This window comes from Rhea pennata, chromosome 6 (assembly GCF_028389875.1).
Source record: "Rhea pennata isolate bPtePen1 chromosome 6, bPtePen1.pri, whole genome shotgun sequence".
In the NCBI taxonomy this organism is placed as follows: Eukaryota; Metazoa; Chordata; class Aves; order Rheiformes; family Rheidae; genus Rhea; species Rhea pennata.
The window spans coordinates 42,970,033-42,992,885 of NC_084668.1; the positions used below are offsets into that span (position 1 = coordinate 42,970,033).

General features: G+C 46.2%; 1 protein-coding gene across 3 annotated transcripts in view; it reads right to left on the reverse strand.

Annotated features, from left to right (window-relative positions):
- The window catches only part of SH3BP4 (SH3 domain binding protein 4), a 67,096-nt gene that overhangs the window by 17,779 nt on the left and 26,464 nt on the right, over positions 1–22,853 (reverse strand). For all 3 annotated transcript variants that reach the window (XM_062578962.1, XM_062578960.1, XM_062578961.1), the window contains one exon: positions 3,525–3,789. In XM_062578962.1, coding sequence (XP_062434946.1) covers positions 3,525–3,642 — 118 coding nt within the window. In that variant the 5' untranslated portion in view covers positions 3,643–3,789. The remainder of the gene's footprint in view (positions 1–3,524; positions 3,790–22,853) is intronic.

Consider the following 22,853-nt stretch of genomic DNA (forward strand, 5'->3'; position numbering starts at 1 on the left):
AGGTGCAGGAAAAACAGCTCTCCTCCTGATGCAGTCAAGTGTTTTAGCAATAAGATCATATAGCCTACCCTTTGATTTAGGGCCTCTCACAGCTGCTTCTGCAGGAGAAGCCAGAGTAGGACAGCCTCTAAATTCACTGATAGGTTTTGCACAAAAAGGTGGGTTGGTGAGAGTTTTGAGGGAATTGGAGTCAATTTTTACTACAACCTCTTTCCACCCGGCATGTGGGGATTTGAGCTCCTAAAAGCTAGGGCTAAAAAAAAACAAAAACAAAAACATAAATGCTCACATTCGAAATGACAGAAATTAATTTAGGGTATGCCACCTGGGGAAGAGGCTATGTGGCCCAGGTGATCCTTCATAGCCTTTATCCTACAAATTTGGTCAGTGGTATCTCAATGTCTTTGACCACCAACTTTTTCTTTTAATCACTGCTGTTTTGATTTTTGTGAATATTTAATTCTGCTGCTGAAGGGGGACATCTGATTTTCAAGCAGATTACACAATAACCCAAGACAATGGCTGCAGGCTAAAAATGTTTTCATCTTGCCATAATCCCTCTTCTGAATGTTTGAAATATCCTAAATTTCATCATCAGAAACAACTAAGGACACCCACTAAGGATACTTCATGTTCCCACTTTTATAGCTAAGCTCCTCAAAAAATATCAACACCAATTGCAAAGAAAGCCATGTAGTCTGAGTCACCAGAAATAAGCACAGTATCCCCTTACCACAGTGCTGTCAAGGACTAAGCAGCATCTCCAATTTCCCTTTCAGCATGGTGTTTTTAACAGCAAATCTGGCTGAAAGTGCTTTTGCTTGTACTAACAGATCCCAATTACAAAAAAAAAAAAAAAAAAAAAAAGGCAAGCTCAGGAAAGACTACAGATGTTCAAGACGTCACTGTATTTATTGCTTTTGGTCTCCCGTTAAGGACTTACTGATTTTAAGCAAGCTGCAGATAATGTTACGTCAGCATTCAAACGTTCATTATCTTACTAGACAAACCTAAGAAAAAACACTGACAGGGGAGAGGAAGAAGAGTTGCGTTTTCGCAAACACAGGGCAGTAAGAGAAGTAGGACAACACCTGTTTCAATATGCTTGCTAGCTCTCTGGAGGGAAAAGAGGAATATAAAAATTCATGTGGAAGTCTTTAAAATCTGGAGACAAACCGATGACAGAACAGAGTCATTCATACAGCCATTAATTACAGATAGTCTGTATTTTTCGAACACTAAAGTTACATGAAAAAGGAGGATGCTTGGAATGTTAGGATGCCTCCCAGCCTTACAAACCCTAGGAAAATATTACAAAACAGTAGACCTTTAGGAGCCATAGAGCAACTTGCGATGCTACTACGGAATTAAAAAGTAACTTAAGAAACAAGAGCAAGGATTTTAAGGCCTCCAATTTTGCAAAAAAGAGTCTGTATTCACACTAAATGACTGATCATTCATCCGCTTCCTGATCCCTCCCTCTCACAGCAGGTAGTGAAAGTCGTGAGGACATTTACTCAATGTCAAAATCACATTAAAAATATCCTTATTGAAACCTTCCTGCCACCTTGGTAGGAAGTCACTATGGAACTAGCTATACATCTTCAGCTGGTGAGAACCACAGCTCGGGGTTACAAGTGAACCCTTCTCTGATATTTGCTCTCCCAGGGATGCTCCGTGCTGCTGTGACCATTCCATGTGATGCCACTGCTCAAGAAAGCAATGCACCACGAGAAAGCAGCACCTCTCCTCTGTGTTTCGAAGAGGCTCCTTAGCTGAGGTCTTTTAGCCTTGTCCAGGTCCCACAATTTGTAATGTTGATGTAAAGTCAAGGTAAAGCCTGAGGATGTTATGTGTCCTTCAGGGATGCAGGGTAACCACCCCAGCACAGCAGGAAGGGCTGGATGGGCATGCACAGGGCTGGCTCTTGCACGGGAGCTGCTACCACAATCTTCCTGTGGGAGGAAGGATGAGACGCATCCCTTCAGGGCAATACCAATGGCAACCAGGTCCCACTTCTCAAAAGCTGGGGCACAATGCTGTGCCTGCACAACTCCAGCCTTCTCTCACAGCTTTGCTTGCCCCCCTGAAGTGAGAACTGGTCTGAAATTCTGAATAAGTTTTATTCCCCCCACTTTTTTTTTTTAATTAAGGGGGAAAAATGGCAATATTAAAACTGGGAGTGAGTGGGAAAGGCAGAATTCCACAATCTTTCTCCTTCTAATAATTTTCTTTCCCCCCGCCCCTAATATTAGCTTTATCTGATGTGAACTTTTTCTTCCACCTGGACAGAGACAGAGCTCCCCTCAACCCCTCAGATATAATTTATAATCCAACTTTTAGTTATCTACAGTGAAGAGCTGACAGGCCTCCAACCAGGAAAAGCACGTGGTTTCAACTGCAGCCCTGGATGGGACAAAGATTTGGCTGCTGAAGGTCTGCAGAACCAAGGAGACACAATTTCACTTCTGTTTTTTCCTTCCTTAACAGCTGAAAGCCATTTCCTACAGAGGGGGTGGTGAAAGCACTCTGCACTTAGAGCTTATTTTCTGTTTGTGATAAACAGAGACCCCCACTCAGCCTTATGAATTAAAGCATTTTTCTTCGTTTAGCTTTATCTCACAGCAATAACAGCCATGTGCTACCTGAAGAGATGGATAAACTGTAAAATCAGCTGCCTTTCAATTTCACTGAATATCCTGTTGTTCTGATCTTGGGAAAAAAAAAAGAAGAGACAGTAAACAGGAAGGTGTATTATTCATCGCTCCGTCTCTCTCAATCAGGTTGTTTTTTATTTGTCTCCCTTGTAAAATAATCCTCATGCTTCCCCTCTCTCTTTCTCCATCCAGACCTACATGTGCCTCTGAACATATCCGGGCTGATGCAGCATGCAGCTATTAAAAGCGACTTGAGCTGAACCAGCAGCGTTGCATCCAGCTTCCAAGCAGACTTCTCCATACGTGTGCATGTGCTGCCCACATGTATGTCCATGTTCTCCTTCATCCCACACGCCACTTGGGACTATGCCACACCAGGGGAAAGCCCAGCCCATGCTGGTGCTGAGCAGGATGGTGCTGAAGCGGGGCAGCACAGAGGCATGCTTAGGGGCCAAGCTTGCACCAAGCCGGGAGACCCATGGGGCTGTGCTGGATGAGGTGAGCACACAACCAGAAAGCTGCTGTGCAGCTGCACATTTGCCACCCCCAGCAAATTCTCACAGGCTTTGGGGCAGGGATAGTTTCAATCAAGGCATCTCCAAGGTTTGTCATTTCCCTGAAATATCAAGCAAACTCTGCAGAGCAATTTTGGGATGCAGTTTCTTTCCTCCACCACAGTACAAAGTTTGATGATGGAGCTGATAGTCTTCCTGTTACTTTAGAGCAAACAAATAAAGGACCATCCAACCCCATGAGCTATAAGAAGTTTGACCTTAAATCAAACAGCTTAAATATTATCTGGTGCTCCACCAACATCCAGAAAGAACACGTAAGACACATGCCAGCAGCAGCCCTGGCCTCCTTCACCTTTGACGTCGCTCAAGCTGTTTTCTGAGAACCCCTCGCTGAGGTCGATGAGTGTCCCCTCCGACTTGCATCGTGGCAGGCCGCTGGAGTTGGCTGCCCGGATCCTCTGAGCCGCCATCTCGAAGCCGCCTTACAGCTACGGAGCACTAGGTGATCACGACCTCTCCATGGTGGTTGCAGCGAGCTGCTTGTCAGGCAAGCGCAGGCAAAGCTGGTATGGGGATCCCGCTGTCACGACAGCACCCTTGCAGCTTGGGGAACCAGCCTGCAAATGAAAACGAAAGGCAAAACATTAGGGAAGGCCCCAGTTGTCAGCACAATACCCACAGCTTGCACGAGCAAACGATGGTCTGCTCGAGCTGGAGAGGAGAACGCAAGCAGCAAGTGCAGCACTGCAACACATCTTCAAAGATGAGAACTAACCGTGTTCCACGGCTTCAACCTCATGTCAGTCTGGGGGCAACTTACTTATCCTTTTGTTCACTTCCCCAGCTGTATGCTTCCTTTCTCTCTTTATTTGCTTATCGAGAAAGCACATCAAAAGCACTGTGCTACTCCTACCAAGCAAGGCATCGCATATAAATCACCAAAGGCTTTGAGTATCATACACAGCCTCCTCTTGCATTACTTTGCTGCTCACTATCTCCCTTGTACAAAACCAGCCCTCTTTCCCCTAAGAGTTACCTCAGGGTATGTTGTTCCCTGGCTCACAAACTGGTCCTTTTTCCTATTTAGTAAAAATTCTGAACTTTAGGGTATTTTTTTACACTCCTGCAATACATATTTATAAAATGATAAACTGCTCCCAGATGGCACCTGAGGCTGTGGGATCCCAGGACAGCGATTACCAAGTTAGCTTACAGAGGGTTCACGTGACCAATTTTTGCATGGTAAACCTGGTCATTGTTGCCTCCTACCACAGTATCAGGATCTTCTGGAAAGAGAAGTGCTTCTTCCTGCTTGCTCCTTCCAGTGATCCTAAGCCAGGCAAAAAAATTCACAAGCACTCTGACACCTGCCTCCTCTGCCTCTATTTAATCTCCTGTGCCTCACAGGCAAAAAAAAAAAAAGCCTGCTGAGCCCTACATCTCACAGAAACTGTTTGCAAGATGTCTGCGGAATGACTGATCTCAGAAGCAACCACAGTCTATGTGTACCACTTTGCAAGCCAGCAAAATGGTGGGCATCAAAGAAGCTCCTTCCCCAGTGACCCATAAATAACTTTTACAATCAATAAGAGATGTCAACGGATCCAGCAGGGTGAGGAGTAGAAGCTGCTAGTGCAGAGCACAGACACGTCTGCCACTGGCCTCCCCAACAAGACCAGCCAGAGATGTGACCAGCCTTGGATGTCATCCACTGATGCGAACCTCTAAAAGTAAAGTGGATTTTCCTGTCTTGCAACTTCATACTGCCTCGGTCTTCCCCAGTCTCTTGCCCTTTTCCCATTTTGATTACATCCATTAAACCCAAAACATACATGGATTTCGAGGTGCTTGAAATGAATCCAGAAAATACCTGGGCACACACCTGCTCTTCTAATAACCCAGAAATACGCACAATGCTACTGAAGGGGACGTGATCTTCCTCCCCTGTGAAGTGGTCACGAGATCCAGTAACAGGACAATGACAGCAAATACAAACCAGCACTTTGTGGCTGTGGGTCTGGGCTCAGGAAGTTCCTTTGCAAACTGCTTGCTTCAGTGGGACACCAGACAGCACAGAGCAGGAAATACCAGCCACAGAACGATCACATGCTAAGCACAGCTCTCAGACCACACTCCAAACACAAACCATGGCCCCTCCAAAACCACAATGCCATCATCATCTCAGCTGGCCATTAGGAGAAAGCACTGCAGTGGTATTTTTAACTGCACCCGTCGCATCACGTGGTAGACTCGAGGTTTGAGGCACCCAGAGGCAGCAGCTCACAAGAAAAGCCAGCTGTCCCCTGCCTGTATTTGACCCATGGCCCCCACCACATGCACAAATATTTCCCTGGGATGCTCCTCCAAATCCCCTCCGAATTACTACTCCACATGCTAGCTCTGATACTGTGTAGCTGCTAACAGGATCTTAAGGCAGCTTGCCAGCTCCAAATAGCTCCTCTGCTTGCTACATGCCAAGTGGACTGGTCCACTCCCTCCTCAGCTCCTGGCAAAACCCAGTAAGGCTAAACTTGCCTCTCCAGTGTCTTCCTACAAAGTTTCCAGGCTCATAATAGTTTGCTGCCTGTCCCCAATGTCTATTTTGACCAGTCTGGGATTAACACAAACCATTCAAAGGGAGAGATGCCCCTCATCCCGGCATATTTTCAGTTTGCTCCTTATGCTTCTTTCCCCTTTGACAAAGTCCCTTTGGCAGGTAGGAGCCCATCGTCTCTACCCTCTACATTGATACCCTCCCTTCCCACGACACTGCTGGGGATGACGGTGGGCAGATCCATCAGTCACTCCGGTACATTGGAGATGCCCTTTCTAAAAGGCACAAGAATACCATTAAAAATCAAGATCAGGTGGAAAGCGCTGAAACTTCCCCTCTCTTAATGACTATCTTGCCTCACTTGAGCTGCTACATGAAACCAGTACTGATATGAGGAGGAGGGATGGTAACAGGGGGAAGGTAAGTTTCTAATCGGATTGTTTTGGAAGGAGAAAAATACAACAAAATAGGTTTGGGATTTTTTTTGGGGGGGAGGTGTTTTTTTTTTTTCAGAAACACTTGCAAAAAATGCTCTAAAGGGTTAAACACTGTGGAAGAACAGCTGCACCCATGTCAGGAGAAAAATTAACCCGTTCCCCACCTGCTTGGGGAACATGCCAGGAGTTTGACCCGCAACCTAGTGCCTTGGGTCTGATAAAAGCATGGCTAAGACCTCCTCTTGTGTCATCCATGTGTCCACTGGAGCTTTGAGGGTGACCAGAAAGGCTGGGGACACGTGGATGAGAAGCAGGCCCAGTGCCTCTCTGCTAGCGCAAGGCAAGGCTGCAGCACAGAGCTGCTGGAGCCAGAGCCACACTTTGCTAATTCAGGTTTTGCACCAGTGAGCAGGTATGAAGTCTAACTCCACTACAGGTAATGCACCTGGCACCACCCCAGCTCTAAGCTGGCAAATCATACCCACCGGGGGTCAGACTCCCTACAGATGTGCCAAACTCTGGCCTGCCCACAAACCACTAAGAGACCTTAAAAATAAAGCCCCATGCAACGGAAAGTTATAGCGAAATACAAATTCCTTGCCAAACTGCTTGAATTCAGCAACCTGAAGAGTTTTTTATCTGCTCCTAACATTGTTTTCCCCTTCCTCGCACCATTCAGCACAATTTTCTTTCCTAATTGAAAATAAACAACAAGCAGAAAATAACCCCCCAAACCAAATTCCTTAGATGGCAGAGCTGTGCTAGAAGTATTAAGATAATGAAAATGTGAAGACAAACACAGTGCTCGGCTGCCAGTTACCCTGGCTGCTGTTATTAAACCAATGGGTTTCTCTGCGGGCAACACAAGGAGTATCAACTCGTGAAGGAGTGGAGTGCCCTTTTCAGGAATGCAGTAAAAAAAAGTTTGCATTACAGGAAGGATAGTTTGAGCATGAGATACTTGAGCCTATTTGAGACACTTTCCCAAGCCATCCTCAGCCGGAATGTCTGGAATGCAGCTAATTGTAAGGATGCATGAGGTTTTTGACAGAAGACGGACAGAGAGCTTCTGTGCAAACACTTTTCCCTTTGTGAAAAGGTTGTTTCAGGTCCTGCCGAGAGCATTCCAGAGGGAGAGGACTTGGCAATCACAAAGAACGAGGCTTTGAGTCAAAACTGTACTTATCGAAGAATACGGGCCAGGTAAGATAGGAGACTTGGAGAAAAGCAGCAGCCATTAGCAACAGCAACAACAAAAAAAAAAGCAACAACCATTCAGTGGGAAGTGAAGAATGGAGGAAAGAGGCATCTGCTTGTCCAAAAAATGCTGCACCATCAACACTAAGTTGCTGGAAGCTAGGCAAGCAAAGGCATAACTGCCATCCTTTAGTCCATCAGGAGGCTGTTCAGCAAAGAGGCTCCTATAAGCAATCCTCTGCGTACACCTCTCCTAACCAGAATAAAACCTTTGTAGGTAACGAATGCAAAGCTCACTGCAGTATTCATAAACCACTCTCCAAGAAGGCATTAAAAAGCTATCAAAGACATCTGCCAACCCATGGCCCCAGCTGAGGAATCATGCTGGATCCTTTCAGGGTGGTTTAAAGTTTTCACTTCCAGCTTGCCCCTTTGCAAAGCACAGACATTACACAGATTATACATTGTTCAGGCAGTGTGCAAAGACCCTAATTCTTGCTGTCTCCCGCTACTCCCTGAATTGACCTTTCAGAAACTTGGTAGGATCCTGCAGGGTTTTTCTTGCTTGCCGAGAAGAAACATTTGCGCCTCCCCAAAGTCACAGCCCGGCAGCTAGGTCACAGGAGGGTTAAAGCTCAGATATTCAGGCATCAGGTGTGAGTCATCACATAAAAAGCTCAAGTGGTAAAGTTGTTCCAATTTTGGCAAAAAAAAAAAAAAAAAGAAAAAAAAAAAGAAAAAAGAAAAACAGCCTGAAGTTCACCCTTTTTTGGTGAGTATTGCATGAAGTTTTACTGAGCAAGAAGAAAAAGAGTAACAGATTGGTGATTTTCCTGTGAATCAGAGTGTAAGCCTATTTTTAAATACCTGCTTCGTAGTTCAGTGTCTAATATATTTGCTATCGATAATTATAGCTGCGTGCTGACAACTGTCACAGACATATCCGCAAGCCTCAGTGCTTATGGTTTGCAGTTACAGTCCCTCTTCCAGTATTTGTGTAACTACATGGGAAGCTTTATGTTAAAAGTCTGTGACAGATGTGACTGTATGGAGAAACATCTGGAAAAGTTATGTCCCATATGCATCCTGAAGTTGTAAAAGACAGTAAGAATGTATGTTAAAATGACTGATTATGGAAAGATATTTCCTCTCCCTGCAACAGCATCTCAGCTGTATCTCAGCCCATTCTGGAGGCAGCAACAGTATCACACATATACAAGGATGCAGGTGCATGCACCCCACTGCAATTTTCAGTCTGGACAGTGGGGAGTTGGAGGAGAGCAGCATTTTGGAGCCGACAGCCCCAGGGGATGGACTGAAGCCCTTTCTAAATGCAGAGGCGGGACAGGTAACTAGCAAGAGTAAGTCTGCTGCTTCCAGTTCAGACTATGAAAGAAGAAAAGGGGAGAGTCAGGAGTAGTGTAGAGAGGAACAGGACAGGGTGGATGGGGTAGGATTTGTTTAGAAATGTTTCGTATAACTGAGGCTGAGACAATGGTTTGCAAACTCCTCTGAAAGCACTTTAAGTATAGAATAGGAAAAAAAAAAAACAGTGACATCTGTTTGCCCAAACTGATGCACCACATCCTAAACGGGTGGGGCAAAGCAAACAGACAACACCTTAACGAAGACATCATCCTCAAGGAAGCACGTCCTCCTCCGGCGGCGTGCCTAAAGATAAAATGAGGAGCCCAGAGCAACCAGAGCTCACCCTGGGCGAGCAAGGAAGGAGACAGTGTGTCTCAACATGTAATCAGCTCCATGTAAGTAGCTCAGAAACACTTGCATCTTCTTTTAATGCTAGCTTTTTCCTCCCATGAGGGAAAGGCAAAGCTGCAGAGGGAAAATCAGCTAAGGAGCTGTTCTCCTTTTGCTGGGAACGTTGTTTCCCAGCAGACTTATCCTCTTTTCCTTCCTGGGAGTTGCCCACGATGTCACCCCATCCAGGACCCAAGGGGAGACTCTCTCTCCCCACCGCACAGGAGCTGTGTGGGTATTAGCTCTACATATAGGAAGCTACATTAGCACTTAATCAGCTCAGTGCTGCTTGACACTGTGCTTGTTTCACAGTAACATCAACCTGATTGGTTTCTGCAGCCAGCAAATATCCCCCCAGTCTTCCAACCACTAGCGTAAAACACGGCTGGAGCAAGCCAGGACCCTCGAGGCTGGCATCATATGGGGTGACGCAGAAGTTGCTCTCTCCTCCCACCCTGTTTGCTAGACTTCAGTTCCTGGCTTGACAACCCTAGTCACAGGATTCATATCCTGTGATTCACTTGTCAGGAGGCCAATACACTATTTTCAACAGGGACCTTCAGAAGAGATTCAACTTTGCATTAGCTGACGCTACTAAGAATTTGGGGGAGGGGGGAGTATGAGACGCTGGCAGATGGGACACACAGGACAAATGTCAACCCAGACAATACCCGAAACCGTAGCAGCACTCCCCTCAGCCTCTCAAGGCTAATTATCTCCACATGAAATTGCTGTCACAAGCCCCAGTGATTTGGGGAAAGGCTGGCAAAATTTCCAGGGTCTTGAATCAGCATTGTTTTGTGAATAAAAAACCATACTTGCTTTTGGATCACTTGTACAGGAGGAGCGTTCTTAGCAAGCATCGTTTACAGCCCTGCCAAGGCAAGCCCTGCTGATATACCCAGAGAGGCCTGCAGTGCGGCATTGAGCGTAGCAGTAGGTCTAAGACAGTTTTGCAATGCTCAGTGGCCCGGGTGGAGCAGGACTCTGAGTCCCAGCAAGCACTCACATGGGACGGCAGCTCTGCATGATGAAGACAGCCTGTTGGGGCTGATAGATTAACTACTTCCTCCCTGGTCTGCCTCTGGCTGTTGCTGTTTCTTGGCAGGAGGAGCAGGGTAGCCTCTCAAGGTGCTCAGGGGAAGTGCAGCTTGCTCAGGCATGGGAGAAGGACTCCTTGGCCAGCAGTATTAAAATCACATGCCAAAATGACAGTTCCCAGTAACCAGGTCCCACCACCGCCCAGTATGTGACACAGGCTCTCCCTCCCCATACTTTGGGTATGTCCTCTCCTTTACTGCCCACGGGACTCCTGCCAGGTCTGTCCGCATCTTGGTAAGATGTCATGGTGGTGGCGGACTGCTTCTTTTCTTGAGAAAAAGGGCAGAGAAAGAGTTAAAAATAATTTCAAAAATACCTCTGGGCTCATTCAGCCCGGAAACGGAGCTGTGCTCTGGGCTGCTCTTTCCCCAAGCTGCAGCTGCTGGCAGTTCTCAGCATCCGCCTTATTTCTCCTATCTATTCAACTCCACAGACCCAGCAAAGCTCCTCATGAATGCCCACTGTCCTCCTCAACATGGGCTTAGGACATGTCTAGGCCAACAGCAAACTCCGTCCTTCTGAATGCTCCCATCTACAGCCAGGGGGATATCAAGCATGCCAGGACATACTAATGCTGAACTGGATTAAAGTATACATCAGTCTCTCCCTGTACAATGCTTATTTCCAACATCAGCCTTGTCTCCCTATAAAACCGTCCATATCTTATCTAGGGAATTTAGTCACCACTAAATTAAAAATGAAAGATGTAGCATAGGCATTCCAGCCACACTAAACCAGATTAGTACAGAAATGCAATTGCTGGCAAACTACTCATAGGCACTATAAGCTCCATTTCCACGAACAAAGAAACACAGTGAAAATATGGAAGTACCTAAAAGCAAAAAGTATCAGGAATATAAAATGGGAGAACAAGCAGCCTTAAATTTCCATGAGGGCCAGAGCTTAACTGAAATGTCAAACATGAATTTGCACTATCCTCTAGTTTGGATAGCTCAAGAGCAGCCTTTGTGCAGGGAAGGTCTGAGGTCCTGCTGACATCTGGGAGGAATGGCAAGGATGGCTCACAATGATCACTCCAGGTCTATTTTCCCTGTGCTCTTCTTCCAAGCAGAGCAGATTTACAGTTCCCCATCAAATGCGCTCTCTGAAGAAGGAGAAAAATCATAATGCAGTACACTTCCTTGCAAGCTGCTTCATGTATGTGCATGCTACCACGAAGACTGGAAAGGGAAAAGTTCAGATTGCCCAAGAGCTGGCAAGATGGAGAGCAGAACTGCTGCAAAGCATCTCTTGCTGCCACGAAACTACCAAGTACTTTGGCTAGAGCTTCACTAGCCATATACAGGACAAGTCCCTAAACAGCAGCAAACACAGTCCTAACCAAGAAAACTTGCAGCACAGAAGAGAAGGGATGCCAGCAAAGTGTGGAGACTTGTTGCAACTGTCATGATGTTCATAAATCTCTGCATTTAAGTAGTAACATTTGCAGGCAACTCTTCAAATATTATGATTGAAGAAAACCCCACAAACATTAATTCAAATCCAGTTCCCCAGAGAAAGTTGTGACCAACTGAAACTTGTACGCTAATAAATGGTAATGGCTAAATGCTCTGCTGCCAAGGAAATGGATATGCAATTCTCCCTTCTCACTTGAAATGCAGATATTCGCATCTACTTTGTCAGAGCTCTTCTGCTACATCCCAAATCCACAGGAAAAACAGAATCAAGCCTGAAGTTAAACTATGGTGAAAGAAATCTTCATGTGTGCAAAGTTTTGTACTGGTATTTTTCCTCCCAGTGCACTGCTGGTTGAGTTTAGAAGAAAAAAAATAAAGGCAAGAGCCCAACACACTGCTCCCCTCTACACCCATTTCATGCAGGTGTTCAGGAATAGTCAGCATGTATTCACCAGGGCGAAATCCTGCTTAAGCGATCTCATAGCCTTCTACGATGGTATGACTGGCTGGGTAGATGAGGGGAGAGCAGTGGACGTTGTGTACCTTGACTTCAGCAAGGCTTTGGACGCTGGCTCCCAGAACATCCTCCTACATAAGCTCAGGAAGTGTGGGTTAGATGAGTGGACAGCGAGGTGGATTGAGAACTGGATGAAAGGCAAAGCTCAGAGGGTTGTCATCAGTGGCGCAGCGTCTAGTTGGAGGCCTGTGGCTAGTGGAGTCCCCCAGGGCTCAGTACTGGGTCCAATCTCATTCATCAATGATCAGGATGAAAGACATATTACCTCTTCAGCAAGTTTGCTGATGATATCAAGCTGGGAGAAGTGGCTGACAAACCTGAAGGCTGTGCTGCCTTTGAGAGAGATCTGGACAGGCTGGAGAGCTGGGCGGAGAGGAACCTCCTGAGGTTCAACACGGACAAGTGCAGAGTCCTGCACCCAGGGAGAAATAACTCCATGCACCAGTACAGGCTGGGGGTTGACATGCTAGAGAGCAGCTCTGCAGAGAAGGACCTGGGAGTGCTGGTGGATGACAAGTTGACCATGAGCCAGCAATCATGCCCCTGTGGCCAGGAAGGCCAATGGTATCCTGGGCTGCATTAGGAAGAGTGTTGCCAGCAAGTCGAGAGAGGTGATCCTGCCCTTCTGCTCAGCCCTGGTGAGGTGTCATCTCGAGTATTACATCCAGTTCTGGGCTCCCCAGTACAAGAGAGACATGGAGCTACTGGAGAGAGTCCAGCGTAGGGCTACGAGGATGATCAGAGGGCTGGAGCATCTCTCCTATGAGGAACGGCTCCGAGAGCTGGGCCTCTTTAGCCTGGGGAAGAGAAGACTGAGGAGGGATCTTATCACTGTGGATAAGTACCTGAAGGGAGGGTGTCAAGGGGACGGGGCCAAACTCTTTTCTGTTGTCCCATGTGACAGGACAAGACACAATGGACAGAAATTGAAGTACCGGAAGTGTTGCTCGAATGTGAGGAAGAACAACTTCACTGTGAGAGTGACAGAGCACTCGAACTGGCTGCCCAGAGAGGTTGTGGAGTCTCCTTCTCTGGCGATCTTCAAGGCCTGCCCAGCTGCAACCCTGTCTACCATGCTGTAGGTAACCCTGCTTGAGCAAGGGGGTTGGACTAAATGATCTCTAGGAGTCCCTTTCAAACTTACCGAGTCTATGATCCAAAGTGATTTCCTGATTAGAGCCAGCGACTTCACTCCTCGCACACTCTTGTGCCTCATGGACAGATGCCCTTGTCCCAGTCCTGCCCTACTTCCTCCCTGACATATCCAATAAGTCACCCTTCAAGCCCCACGCAAGACGTAATCTCCTTATTCAACTCCCATTACTTCAAAAAGGATCAACCCACGTCCTCTTTGATTTCAGTGGGTGTGCAAGGATGCAGTGGTGATCCAGTTCCAGATGGCATCAACAAGAGCACAGGATCTGTGATTACAGATCTATAATTTAATGCAAAGTTTGCTGACACTTCTTGAGCAACTCAACTGAATTTGCAAGGCCATCGCTTGCTGGCTGCCTTGCTCAGTCTAAATCTTTCACACTGGAGGTGGAGGTGCATGTCTTAGTCCCACTGCAGGATGGTACAATGGCTGGATGCTTGTGTGCTGCTGCCTTGTTGCTAGAAGTTCATGATGGTGAAAACTTCAAATAACAGCCTGTGGCTGAGGTAGCTCCTCAAGCCTAGACAACCCACTCCTGCCTAACACCTTACTTCCCAGCTATGTTCCTACCAATACTGCACTGTGCCTTTGCCTGATTGAGCTACCAATTTAACTCTGTGCATCTCCAGTGCTTTGTTTGGGAAAAGTTTCATTTATAACTTGCTTTCCAGACTGACAATAAAAAGTAGAGGACAAATAGATGGATGCAACTTGGGGAGAGACAGTCTCCCCATTTCGGTGTGTGAGCACTAGCAAAAATGGTTCCCTGCTTGTGCAATTCCAACCTGCATTTCTTAAGTGAATCACAGTGCTGTGCATTTATTTTTATGCTTGCACTGCACAGTCAAATTCACAGCCTGAAGGCAGTAAACAATATTTGCTCTACCCCAAGGGGGTTCAAATACCATTTTTCAATTAAATACCTGTTTTCTAGCCACTGTCTGAACTAGTCTTCCTCAGCTGAGGATACCAACACTACAAGAACTTCAGCACAAGCCGCTGAACTGTTGCAGCAGGTGCTTTGTGGGAACATCCCCAAGCACAGGACAAGACAGGCAAGCCCAAAGAAGTGACCCATCAGAGTCGGCAATCACTGCAAGTATTCTCAGTTATACAAAGGGAGAACCCAAGCCTCACTAGGGAGAGGGGCACACCTCAGAACCCTGTAACAAGACTTTATCCAAGACTTGCTACACAGTGTGACACCTACGTACTCAATTCAATCACGCACAGCAAATCAAAGAGGCCAAAAGCCAACTTCTGTCCCAGTCAACTCTTTGCTGTGTCACAAGAGACCAAACGACCTATAAGAAGCCCCTCCTGCATTTCCCAAATCAGCTGCATGAAAATATCCTCCTTCACCATCCTGCCCATTTTCCTGCCTCCCCCTTTCCAACAGCCTTAGTCTCTAAGGCTGCAAATTCCACTAGCAAGCAAGTTCTGCCTGCCCCAGTGAGAACGGCTGCTCTCACATGCTTGGCTGATAAGCCAGCCTGCTGGGGATGCTTTATGCATCCCAGGTGATAGATCATAGCTGTCAGCATTTCCAGGGAGAAGAGAATTTGGCTTGATTGAGAACGGGGAGAACACATTGCTGGGACAGGTGCCAGGCAGGGTCTGACCTCCTCTCCTTAAAGCACTGACTGCAAATCAAAGGTATGTGGGATCTGCTCTTTCCCTTTTGGCCCTACTTCACAAGGTTCAAAGGGAAAGGATCACATGGCAGCAGGGAGAGTCCATGCTCATCCAAAAGCCTAAATGATTGAAAAATGCCAGACTGCAGAGAATTTGTGCCGATAAGATCTGGGAGGGCCAAGACAGCTGCCTGGTACTAAGTACCGTGCAAGTTGGAGATGGAGCCAGATCCCTCCACAACATGGCCAAACAGGCAGGGTAAAGAGTGAGGGGAAAAAAGCCAGTATGTGCATATTCATTGACGGGGAATGAAGGTGTGGAGGGAGAGGGACTGACTCACTTCCATTCCTCACCCCCTACATCACCGAGCTGGGTCAAAAGATCAACTAAGCCCAGGACCTTACTCATAAGGCCCTCTGTCCCATCAAGGTACATGCTTGTGCCCAGAGGCAACATCAGAGAAAGTAGCCAGAATGACACAAGATGAGCTAACCCTGTTTTAAATACCATATTTGCACGCTCCATGGCTATTCTACAAAAAAACAAGTCAAAGCTTGAGCTATAAAACAAACGCAGACCAGGTGGCTGCATGGGCAAGGTTATGCTAGAGCTCTCTACTGCAACATCTGCTCCTGGATTTTGACTTCTTTCAAGTCTCAGAGTGTTTTGAGGCCAATCAGACAAGAGCTGTGGAAATGCAGTAGTCAAAATTAAGGAGCTACTGTGAAGGCTTCGAGTCATATAGCCCCACAAAACTGCCACGATTTAGGATGTTAGGATGCTCCTCAGCCTCACCTCATACTGAGACTCAAGTAGGGGCCAGGCTGCAAACAGCAAGGGGTGCTAGTGTGGGAGCAGGACTTGTCCCTGTAACTCTGCTGCAAGATAGGCATCTCTGGCAGAGAAACAAGAGGGTGCAGATATCTTTTTACTGCTACAAAATTTGCCAGAACTCATTCAACAAAGCCCTATATGCTTTTAGCCCTACCAGACAAGTAGATCCTGCAAAGTGGAAAAAGCATGTGGGTGCTTCATGACCCCCGCTCATAACATGACATAACAAAAGCATTACCTCTTGATCACACCTAGATGTTTCCAAGAGAGTTCAACAGAAATCTTCCATCTTTGACTTCCACTTTAAAGCCAGGCAGCAGCCTTCAAACCAGGTACATCCCTTGCTTAACAACCTTGAGCTATTAGTCAAATCTATATCGGATCCTGCTAGAAGCTGAAAGATGGAAAGAAAAGAACGAACTTCTAATCAGTCACTCACCATCCTCTTACAACTTTCCATGGTAAAGCCAAGATCAACTCTAGGCACTTGTTAGTAATTAGCTTTAATTCACCCCTTTCTTTTCCAAAGTCAAATTTCCCCAACTCTGATACAAATGAGGAAGTGTTTTTGGAGGTTTTTAGAAAACACACTTATGCTCAGCTCAAGTGAATTTAACTGTTCATAGTTAGAAATTCATTTTGAAGCACCAATGTTATCCACAGACCGCATTCATTCTACACAACAAATTTACGGAAAATATTTTATTTTTATTTTTTATAATTTTTTTAATATTTTTTTTTTCCATGCTTTTATTTCAGTTACAAAATCTTTATTAAATCAAGGCTGCACAAGCTGTCACAAGAGTTTTCTTTCAGAAATTCAGGGTATTGCACACAGAAGGGACACCCCATTCTCAAAAGAGATGACCACCATCTGCTCAGAGAGTGCCAGTAGACGTGTCTGGGAAAGTAGGTCAGTATTAGGCTCAGGAGCTGTCTGAGGCCAGGCTGCTCGGCAGATCTAGATCTCCCATTCTGCTGAGCCCACCTGACTCTTCAAAGAAGAGTAAAACCATTAAATGAATGATTATGCACTGCCTGAACAAGACTCCTTCACAATGGCTTACTGTGGTCGTGCAAGCAAGAATGAGTTTTATTGAAGTTGGTTTTGCTGATGTATCTGCACAGGAAAGGATATATCTGGGGAGTACCAACAGAAACAAGATTCTTAGTTGCAACATTCTCCAAAAGAACACTTCTGGCAAACAGACTAGACTATGTTACTATCTAATTTAGGGACTCAGCTTCAGCCTGCATATTCCAGATCTTCACCTTCAATATCATCCTCATGACTGCACGCTACAACACAACCTTTGACACCTGTCATTGGTCTTATACTCCAGCACTTGATGTGCTTATGCCCAGCAGAAAGTGATCAAACCATCTAGAAATTTACCTGCTTTTTCCATGCTCACATTAACATATCTTCCAACATATAGCAGGAGGTGAATAACACAACATCCTCTACACAGGTTAAGTCAGCGTGGACCCAGCCAGGCCCACTGGATGCCCCACTGTAGCCTCTGACAAAACAGAACAGTTTTTCAAACTGCCAGTGGCCTCTTCGCACCCACCCTAGCATGGCAGAATGCAAAAAAAATAAGTAAAAGCTCCTGAGGCTCATCTCTGAGGTCACCCACTGATGGACTGCATTGCAGTTGACTTTCAGCTTCCACAACTGGCAGAGTAAAACCTGTGTATCTATCCATCAACTTCTGCAAGGAATCATGAAGGCGGCACGGTCCAGGGCCTTGCCAAAGTGTATGTTCTGGGAAAGACCTATTCGGCACATGGAACCCCATGCTTATCCCCACAAAGGGGCTTCAAGCTTGGTATCAGCCTCATCCGCCATTGCAAGACACCACAGATAATTACTCCAGCAAAAGGGAAATGCTTATTTGGCCTATGAGGGTCTCCAAGCATCTATGAGGGTCTCCAAACATCTGGTTGCAGCTTTGTGCCAGGAGGACGAATAAGGTTTTGGTTAGGAGGGAGAATGCAAAACCATCTTTCCTCCCTCATTTCCCATTCCCTTGACACTGCCTCCAGGATTTCAAGCCATGAAGGTGTGACTGCCTGGCTGCACAGAATGATTGATTCTGGTGTTGTGTCCAGGTTAAAAAGGAGCTTTTTTTGGTGGTACAGCTGAAGGCAAGAAAAACAGCAGCCCTTGGAGTTGGTTCCACTTCCCTACCACAGTGCTTGTCAGACTGCAGCTTTGGGCAACAGTACCTGAGCACCTGGGCAGAGCAAGTGTTTCATGGGAGGGACACTCAATTTCTTTACCAACATTAGGTGTGAAGAGCTGCTGTAGTTGTTGAGAAACAAACCCTCAATTTTATCCAAAGCACATCATAAAGGTTTAAAGACAGGACAGCCTCCAAGAAAAATCGCTAACCCCTCAAAATTTTGTTTGCTCTAAAAGACTGGATCTAGTGGCCAAAACACTGACCTGGGACTACAGGGGCTAGAGGTTTAATTCCAGCTTCTCTCCTTTGCTAGTGGCCTTGGGAAAGTAAAGTTCTGGAGCCAAAGTAACTTGCTTCACATGATCCTGATGTCTTTCATAGAGCTCTTTGAGCCTTATCAAAGCAAAGATAGGGTCAGGAAGAGCTACCTATTACTGCTGATTCTGTAGGAGCCTGGCCCAAACATTTTGCATGTTCGATGCTGGAAATGTCGCAGACCCTAGTGATTCCTGGACGTGCCACCTATCTGCAGTCTCCTCCTACTTCTTTCCGTTTGTGTTTGTAAAAGCCAATGCTTTCATCTTCCAAAAAAAAGTCAACCACTCCTTAAGATAACACAAAACACAAGCTCTTTGTACCAGAAAGAACATTCTAGTGTGAACTTGCGTACGCCCCGGAACAATTCTTTGGAGCTGCTGATTTGAGAAAATAAAAGACGTGATATTTTACTCTCATTTCTAGCAAACAAGAAGGGATTGTGGGAATACTGGAACCCTTAGTCCCTCCCATAGCACCCTCCTTTCCCACGGGTTTAAATCTTGGATGCTTCCCTGCCCACCATGATGGTCTACATGCCATGCAGCACAAACCCTGCCAAATCCTCCTTGCTAGCAAGGAGCTTTGAAACTGCCTCTGAAAAGCTGAAGTTCAGAGATAAGGAGTTGAAACATTCGGAAGGAAAAGAAGAAAAAACAGACACACATGCATGCACACGCACACACACACACATATATGCATGTATCTCCCCAAGAGCTGCAGAGCAGCAAATTAACTTTCAGAAACATTATGAAAGTTGCACTGATTAAGGAGAGATGGATGTGGAGATGTCTGGAGAAATTCTGACTTTTAAAATATAGGGGAAGTTACAGTGGATCACCATAGCAGCTAACTTAACAAGTGCTGCATCTCTGCAAGCATACAGTGTGTGAACAGGGGAGCAAGTATCTATCCCCATTTGGGCAAATATGCTTAAATCCCTCCTCCTTCTCTTGCGAGGTAAGTGTCAGAAGCCAATTATTCACACCCAGCACGCCTTTAAACAGGCAGCAAGGTTGCCCATGGAGCACAGCCTTGTGCTATATCCACCCACCTCAGCTTGTGCCAAATGTTTTAGAGAAATCCAGCCTGCAAGCTTGAACTTGGCTCTGCTCTCACCAGCTGAGCCTACTGCCAAGCAAGGCCAAGCTAAACACAGCAGGTTTGATGGGGGTAGAGGTAAAAAGGTGAAAGAGTCAAAACAAGAGGGAACTGTAGCACCGAGGAGGCTATGAGGTTTACAGGGACACATCCAATTTTGTACCTCCACTGTTGAAGAGGACTGAAGTCCACCTAACTCTTACTAATTGCAATTAGTCACAGCTGCCAAGGACAGGGACAGTAAGCCCACAGAGCAGATACAGGCATGGGAAGGCAGAGTAAATTTAAAATAGCTCAGCTCTGCTGCAGCAGCATAAGAATAAACCAGCTCAAGGCCCTTTCCTAGCAATGAAGCACTGCTGACATACCGCTGGATCTGGATTCATGCTGTGCTGGGTGCTGTTCCATGGGCTGACAGTGGGACAAGGGCCATGTGCCCCGTGGCATAGCCAGAGACTAGGGTTTTTGACCCTGGCTCTTCCAGCGAGGCTCCTAACCAAGCGCCCGTTCCTATACTTGGGTAGCTGTAAAGGGCCAGATGAATGGGGAAACAACATTGCATGTTCTTATGTTTTTCCTCTCCTAAGAGCACTGGCAAATGGAGAACCGAAAGCTGCTTCCATTTAGGGCTCTTACGAGCATGGTGCTCTTTGCCAGCTTCAGCATGCAGCCAGGCAACAGAAGGTTGGGAATTTGGCATATGTAAATGATTCAGCTAATGGCTCCTGGGGTAAGTGGGAGGAATTGCTGTGAAAAAAATGTTATCATTGCAGAGCATGTGTTACTGGTGTCTCCTGGCACCTACAGAAAGGAGATCCATTACAACCTCCCTAGAGGGTATATTATCCTTTGCGAGCAAAGCAGAAAGGATGGGAAGGTTTCCTTTTATAGCAACAACTTTGGAGCACAAGTCACATTGAAAATCAATGCTGGAGATGGATATTCAGGTGACTAAATAGAGATTAGGTATCTCTGAGGGCGAACAGAGCTTTCCCTGAAGAATCTCCTCCTACCGCAAGTACAGATTGCAATCCTGCAGCTTCCAACTGATTTTAGTAAACCAGATCACAAATGAGCAGCCACACAGGAAAAACTACTGCCCCAGCTTTGCTCATTGCCATTTCAAGTCAGCAAGAACCCCCTGACACTCGGCCTGTAACAACACTGAGGCAGGGTCATGTATGGTCTGAGACCTATCATATCAAAACCCATCGAAAGAGCTTGCAAAACACATCATGTCATCAAATGTTCCTTGATTTAAGCCCTGATCCAGCAAAACCCATGAGCAAACATGAAGCACAAAGTTCAATTCAGTATGTACTTGGCCGGATCAGATCTCCCAGACTGCCACTCACATGAGCGGAGTTTACCTTGGGATGACTGTTACAGCTCTCTCCCCACTGCCACTCACTTCACCCTTTCAAGACTTCCCACTGCCAGGTACTCAACTGCAAGAGTTGCACGCAGGCATATCAATCCATTTACTTCACCAACAGCAGAGGCAATTCAGCAGCCACTTCACGAATGTCCAAACCAACTCAACTGCACAAGCATGAGTGGAAATGTTTCAGAAAAGGGGTATCCTACAAAAGCTTTTCTCACTTCCAAATCAGAGACCTCAGTTTGGGGCTCGTGGAGAGCAGAAACTGGTGGTAAGTGGTTTGCAGAAACCCCAGTGAAGAAAGAGGTAATGTAGTTCCTACATGCAAACCAGTACAACTGCACGCATAGAATAGACCCTCATGCTAGCGCTGGTCAGCCGCCCCACAGAGCCACAACTGTGTGACTTACAGCCATACAAATGCAGAGGACACCCAACACTCAAGAAGAATGGGTGGAAGCTAATGTTTCTATGGGGACTTATTGGCATGAAATGAATCGCAATAAGGAAAGTCCCCAGGCACCTTCCTGCGAGCAGAGGTGCACCGGATGCAGATGGCCAAATTAGGCTCCAATGGGCAAAATCCAATTCCTCAAACACTGAAAAATCTCTGGCTTTTACAAGCTCACTCACAAGCTGGCGTAAGACTACCTTTGCTACATGGAAATCCATTTTCCCCATGGGAGAAGAGATTAAAATGTCAAGGAGCAGCTCATCCAGGAAAACGCCTGACAGAGATCCTCAGGCAGGAACTCTGGCTCTCCAGACCCAATTGATTAATTCCCAGAAGATACCTAGGAACTGAGCTCTCTCCCTGTCTGAGGCATGTCTCCCACATGCCTCAAAAACTTAGGCCTAAATAACCTGTACAAAGCCACAGGAGATGCCTATTTTGGCCTCATTTACTAGCTCCTCCTCCTGGGCTCTGTCCCCCACTCAGCCTTCTCCCAGCTTTTTGACTTAAATGTACACATTCTGTCCCCAGCTCATGGAGTAACACCAAAATGTGAACAATACATTTATGGCTGCAGAGCCAACAGCAAAGCCATCATAGACTAGTCTCTGATGTGCTCTCCCACCACAGATTCAACTTGAAGAAATCACATGCATACTCCTTCTTTCAAGACTTTTACGTTCCTCTTAGACTGGGACCATGCGTCCTCTCCCAGAGCCGCAACATTGCTCCTCACCAGAGCTGGCTGCCTGCCCATACAAGCAAGAGAAATGGTGCTCTCGTGGCTTCAAGCTGTCCTGCCCATTTTGACTGAAGCAGATGAGGGGGTGCTGTGAGCAACATGTGCTGCCCAGCTGGCATTCAGCTTGAAGGGCATGGGGGTGGCTTGCCTGGCACTGATGGAGTTAAAAAAGTGAGGTGTGGCTGTCGCTGTAGGGAAAACTGCCTCGCCTTGACATCAAGCAAAGAGCAGCCTTGATGGGCTGACTCTGCAAGGGCAGAATAGATTCCTCAAGACGCAGTTACTATCCTCAGGCATCCCCAGTGGTTTCAAAGCCCAAAAAATTTTGATAAAAGTGGTGCCAGTGGTTTAAAATGGTTTAAAACACCTGAAGATATACAAAGGTACATTCTTGCATATACAGCAAGAATGCTCTTGAAGTTTATAGTGCCATAAAAAAAAAAAGATGACCCTCTGGGGCTAACAGCGCATATCCTATTATTTGACTGCAATGTAGTCAGCAGTAAAATCATTACATGCATGTGAGCCCTGTCACAAGCAGCAGCAGATGCAAATAAATGCAGAGAAGCAAATAAAGTTATACACGTTTCCTTTCTTTCAAAGCTACCACAGGCTGCAAGATCATTGTCATCCTCTTTGTCCCACCTAACAACCCAAGTCCAACAGATGTCTTCAGAGGACACAATACTTTGTGCCGCCAATGCTGATCAAACTCCGGTATAGAGAGCTGAGTGCCTCCTCATACACCCTACAGATGTAATTCTCCATTCTGTAAAAATAAAAATAAAAAACATCTCCTGCTGAAAGAACAGAACCAAAACAGAGTATTTTAATGGAGATGTTCCGCCTGATGTGGTTTGCCCATTTTGCAGTCCTCAGTGGATTTCTCTTC